We start from the raw sequence: 6,185 nt of genomic DNA, 5'->3' as shown, positions 1-6,185 counted from the left end.
AAAGAATTCATTTTTAGGCAGTTGAAAGGTCAAATGTACCCCAAAGTCTCTTGAAGTTGTGCACAAGTCTTGGTTCGGAACAGTATTTGTTGACTGGGTATTAGATATGTGGTCATTGGTCCTCATGTGTTTGGTTTATAAGTCAATAATTTCACTGCTGACGCTGGCGGAGTCGTCATGTCGGTTGACCTCCAGGTAACTCCGTGACCCGACTGGCTTCCCCGCCCTCCCCCGCACACTTTCTGAGTCTGGTGTGATGAATGGCCGTGTGTCGTCCACTCCATCCTCCCCCAGCTGACCCGTTGATGTTCTGGAGGGACGAAGTGACACAGGGCAGGACACTGATGAAGGGACGCTTCCCACCCCGCCCTCCCACCGGTGACCCTGGTGGGAGGGTGTGGGGGGAGCAGTCACTTGCCTGCTGGGCACACTGCTGAGAACGCTGCCCCCCAGTGGCATGGAAGACTCAGTTGGGGCATCGCTGCTCTCAGAAAGCTGAGGATCACTGTTCCTACGAAGCCATGGCCCCTGGCTGACCCCTGAGCCAGGGGAGGGGGACTGTGAGGTGGGGTTCAAAGGATGAAACAGGCTGCCTGCTCCGAGCAAGTGTTCCCTGTGCAGAGCGTCGTCAATGCTGCGGGTCAGGTTAATGGGAGAAGGGGGCCGTAGGTCAAACTCATACAGAGAGAGTGAGGTGTCTCTCTCCTGATCCAGACTGCCACTCACTGACCGCTGTGGAGGCTGACCCAGTGTCTGCAGTCTGAGCAGAGACCCCGTGGAGCCATCAGATACGCCTCGTTCTGCAGAGTGGCCCCTGTGGTTACGTCCCCGGTTGCTATCTTTGATGCAGCGTGGCTGAGCGGTAGCCTGCTCGTGGTTCTGGTTCCTGATGAGACTCTTGCTGATGTCAGCTCCAGGACGCTCCTGGCCTGCCCAGTTGTTAGGCACCTCCCCTGGTACTCCTCCTCCTACTCCTCCAACCCCATTACTATCAGACTTTCTACAGGGCTTCCCCCTCAGGCTCTGGACTATCTTGGACCAGCAGGTATGTCTATGAGAGGAGCCTACAGATTGGCCAGGGGACGGCATGTCTCCTGCTGCTCTGCCATCTCCTGCCTCCCCCTCCTCCCTTCCCCGGAAACTTTGAGGCCTCCAGAACACCCAGGAACCCAAGACTAGGAGAGAGAACCCCCAGGCCAGCTCTAGGAGCCGTGCCCAGAAGTGAACCAGCCACCATCCCCAGTTGAAGTGTGTCCAGTCCCCTAGAAGTCCATAGAGCCATAAGGTGGCATGGACATGCAGCCCACAGCACAATGCCCCCAGAACTGCACACACTGCCAGCACTCTCCCTAGGATGACCCCCATCCTCTTGCTCCCTGTCCAAGCCTTCCTCCTGGCTTCTTCAGGGGCTCCAGGGTGGGGAATGGGAGGGCAGCGTATACGTGGAAAGACATAGCAGAGGAATCCCAGACAGATACCCAAGCCCCAGCACAGGGACATGACCTGCAGGGTGACGGGCACCACAGGAGACAGAGCTGGGGATAGTAGATCAGCAGCCAGCAGCAGAGTACACTGCAACACGGCCAACACAGCCACGAGTGGAGGACGCTCCAAAGTTGAAGGTAACACGCTTACTCCTGCCACCCTCAACGCCAGCAGTGCCATTGCAGCCTGCGTCCACACCAGCATGTGTAGAGGCAAATTGTAGAGGGCCGTAACTGCGGGGCGAGGGAGGAATTTACGTGTCCCATAGGGGTCAATTAGAAAGAGTGCGGCCCTGAGGCCCCCAGTAACAAACAGGAGAGCATTGGCGAGCGCAAGGGCCCCCCGATGAGGACAGTTCGCACCAGGGGACAGGGTGAGGCCGAGAGCAGCTCCAGCAAACAGCAGGATGAAAAGGCTAGCTGATCCGTAGACGTGCAGCTCCCAGGCGAAAGCCAGCGTCCTGCTCAGGTCACCCCAGTAGAGAAGAGTGCTATTAGGGGAGAGATTAGAGCTGGGAGAGGGAGCTGGATTAGAGGTGGAGTGGGGAGCTTGGTGAGGAGGTCGCTGGAGAATGGAACGGTTCTTTCCGACGCCAGCTTGATACGTGGGGCCAAACCTTATTCGGGTAACAGGTACAACACCGGTAGTAAGGAAGGAAGAAGTCCCTGGAAAAAGAAAAAAAGAGAGGGTTTTTTTCAATGCTCTGTTTTTTGATTTAGAAGTTAAAACAAACACAACATATAACATCTCCCCCAACAATCTCAGCAGTAAGGAAAAAAATAAATAGTATCCACATAAATAACCAAATAAGTACTAATATAAATAAAAGGAGTACACATATGTACACCCATACCTACACTTACATACATGCATTTATACCTATACACATGTACGTACTCAGATTTAAAACATATGAAGCCAAAACGCAAAACAGAAATTTCCTTCATCAGTGCCATTTAACTGAAAAGCAGAGCGCCCAAACAAAGGCACATGAAATTCTATTTTTGAGCCACTAGAGGGGTGTAGATCACCATCAAAGTCCTGAGCTAAAAGCATCTGGACCTCTCAGCTGTTCATAGTAACTTAATCAGATCTGCAGATACACATTGTCCCGAGTCTATAAATGATTTCTAAATTCTCAATAACGTCTATATTTAAAATCTTAAATTTCCACCACTTCCTTTTCTTTCTCCCTTCTTTGAACATCGGGTTAGCGTGTTGCCACCCCTCAGCTCTACAATTTTATCACAAAACTTGGCCGAGAAAGGTGATAACACAATCCCTAAACCAAAGACGAAAACCAAAGTGTCCCTTTATGCAAGAACACAAGTACAGATTAAACATCATGTATATTTACTTGAAAGGCTACACGTTTAATCCAGCAACAAGGCACAATAATATCACATCATAACACTAGCATATAAAGTAGGAGGAGTCTGATTCTAGCTATTGTTAGTCACCTTTGCACTGAATTACTTTAGAGGAAGTTTACACGTGTAATAAAACTGTGATAAAAGTGACAAAAGTGATAAACAAGAATCTCAGTATGATTTGAGTACGATGCCTCCTGATAATTCATAAACACTTCAGAGATTATACTGAGCAACACTCCAACAACTCCTTTAGTTAACTCAGTGGTAATTGTGTATCTTAATTGGACTAGATTATATAATTAATGAGAACATCTACATTGCATAACATCATACAGCGTCACAATGCATCTATGAACTGGAAACACTCAATCTTCAGCCTTTTGTAGAGTTATACAAGACACAATCTCCTAAAAAAAATAGCATCTCACTCTTTTATTTCCTTATTCACCCACATAGACTACTTCTGTTAGTTTAAGGTACTGGAAACACCCTGCAGCATTACAACCATATGTCAATTCATCACTGAGTGCTTTGTGAGGTATCTGACTGTAAAGATAACACACAGCATAAAAAAACTTTACTTACGGGGAACTAAGATACAGTCTTAGCTAACAGGTATGTCTAAAGTTATTTCTGAGGAATTGTTTCACACACCCACTCATTTAACTTGATGGATGGTGGAACAACATGATCAGTGGTAAAACTCTCAAACCATCAGCCTCTTAGAGAACCTTAAGCCTTTCCTCACCCTGTAGAAGACGCCCATAAAGCTGACACACCGACTAATGACTCACTTCAACATGTGCTGCGCTTCCTGGCTCTCACTTTCACTCCATCCCTCCTATTTCTCAAACACACACACACACACACACGCACGAGCACACACATTTCACTTTCAGCCTCACATACATGAGGTGATAGCTGTGCACGCAGATCACAGTCACACTTCTTTATTTATATAAAGGTATGTTTGACTTCCTTCCCTCTATTTTTTCTTCTTTTTCTTACAGGAGCAGACACATTCCAGATGTCCTGATCACATTTCACAGCTGGATATGCTTAAACTTACCCCTGCCCTTCAGTTTTCTCTTTCAAACACAAACACAATGCTGACATAATACGGCCACATGTGCCAGTGAGCTAAAAAAGAAATATCCTGTTCCATCGCATAGGAAATATAGTTATGTTTAAGGCCCAGTTATCTACATACATGGATGCAGGCAATGAATCCTTTCAAAGACCTGCTAAAGAGCCTACTTGAAGATTTTAAACGTGCTCAAGGGGAAAGAGAACCTGAATGTTAAAAGTTATGAGGACGTTGTTCTTAAGGTATCTAAAGAGGCTGGCTCATGTGCCCCATGTGTCATGCTTTCCCCTTTTCCATCGACTTTTCCTCCGTTCCCCTCCCTTCATCCCTTTCACTCTGCATCTGGTTTTCATTACCATCCCCACTCCCTGCATTTCTATGCCTCTGTACCTTTCTTCCACTACACTTTCACCCAGCCCCATCTCCTCTCTCATCTGTATTCCCAGCAGTCTCTTTTTCAGACCCTACTTTTCCCCTCTATATCTCTGCCTGGCTGCGATTTCTACCTGCCCCCCTCTCTGTATTCAACCCTCCCTCTCACCTCCTACTCATACTTTCTTGCCTCACTGTGTCTACCCCACACAACTTACACCGCGCTTTCCATGGAAAAGTGTCTCTGCTTTTTTTCCCTTCCTTTGAAGCCTTTTCCAGATTCTTCCAATAAAAAAGAAAGTCCCAGCTGCACAAAGAATTCCATTTTAAATCTAAAAACTAGTTAATCCAGCTGTTTCTTAAACAATCACAAAGAGCAAGACCTTCTTTTTCTTACCTGTCCTGGCTGTCGCGCTCGCTGCACTTCGTCCCATTTGTGCTGTTTTGTTGGGTTGATTTATTATTTTAGGTGATGTTTTCTCTGCCTCCTGTGTGGTGGTGAGCACACTTGCTGTAACTGTGGTTGTCACTTGATGCGTCACAGTGTTTGACTGTGAATTGTTTTGGCTTCCAGCGGTCACTGACTGTTCTGTGATTTGTGGCTGTTTCTCAGTAGGGCCAGCAGTGGTGGTTGTGGATTGGGGTAACGTCGTAGCAGCAGAGTCTTGCTTTGGAGTAACTCTGCTGGTTGGCGTAGTAGTAGTCGCTGTCAGATCACCTAAAATTGATGGAAAAGACACATTTAATGACAATAATAAGAATACATTTTATTTGTAGAGCACTTTTAACAATACTCAAAGATGCTTTACAGGATGAAACCATAAAACAATAAAACCATACAGAATAAAACAAAATAGAAAAAACAAAACAATGACATTAAAAGCAGATTTGAAAAGGCAAGTCTTGAGAAGTGATTTGAATTTGATGAAGTCAGTGACATTATGCAAAGGTTTTGACCTCAACAGCACTTTAGCACTTTAGCATCATGAAGGCTTCATTCTAACATGTTTATCTTCTCACCTGTTAATACAACAGTCCGAGGTGTTGCCTGTGTCACCACTGGGGACAGTGTGGCTCTTGTCTCAGTCTGTGGTGTCGTAGAGACTCTGACGGCTGTTGTCAGCGCAAACAGTTGGGGCTTTACAGTTGTGGCATTCATTTCTGGTGTCTTTACATCAGACAGTTTAGATGATACACTTTCAGACACCGCAGTCTGTGCCTGTGGTTGATACTGTGCCATTTCATCACTGACCGTTGGCAGAGGAGCAGGTGATTCCTTCACAAGGTCCACTATCGGAGTACTGCTTGATTCCAACCACTGCAAATCACCATCCTCTGTGCCATTAACTGATCCCTCCTCTGAACTGCCTGCTGTCACTGGCTTATCATCAGCAGGCTCATCGACAGCAATGGAGGGTAAAGTTGGCAGAGGTGGAGTTGAGCCTTTTATTGCAGCACCCCCCTTTGCTTTAGCCCTCATGAGTGCTAGACTAGCTGTGTCAGTCCTGGACCTGGAGACAGTTGGTTGAGTAAGTGGTCCACTGCTGAGATTTCGTGTAGTGAGGGCTGATACAGAAGAAGGAGGGGACTGTGCTGTAGGGCTTGTCACTCTTTGCTCCTGCTGCACTGAATTCATAGTTGTCAACCTATCCTGGAATATGATTCTGACAGGCACATCACTGCGGCCTCTGGGAGGTAAAGAGGGCCAGAATCGAACAGTTTGTTTAGTTGGTTGAGGTCGGGAATTAACAGGTAGGTCCAGAGGAGTGAAGGATGAGTCAGTGATGACCTGGGCATTTAAAGGACGAATAGAGGAGAGGATGATGCTTAAGACAAGGAAGGATATGGGAGCCATGGTCTGCCTTTAA

General features: G+C 47.0%; 1 protein-coding gene across 1 annotated transcript; it reads right to left on the bottom strand.

Annotated features, from left to right (window-relative positions):
• On the bottom strand, positions 1-6,185 carry LOC128357615 (proline-rich transmembrane protein 3). Its single transcript, XM_053317981.1, has 3 exons — positions 5,338-6,185; positions 4,715-5,035; positions 1-2,150 (listed from the first exon to the last, which is right to left on the bottom strand). The coding sequence occupies exons 1-3, from the start codon at positions 6,170-6,172 to the stop codon at positions 136-138; spliced, it is 3,171 nt and encodes a 1,056-aa protein (XP_053173956.1). The 5' UTR covers positions 6,173-6,185; the 3' UTR covers positions 1-135.

This window comes from Scomber japonicus, chromosome 4 (assembly GCF_027409825.1).
Source record: "Scomber japonicus isolate fScoJap1 chromosome 4, fScoJap1.pri, whole genome shotgun sequence".
NCBI lineage: Eukaryota > Metazoa > Chordata > Actinopteri > Scombriformes > Scombridae > Scomber > Scomber japonicus.
This window is presented reverse-complemented; position numbering and strand designations above follow the sequence as displayed.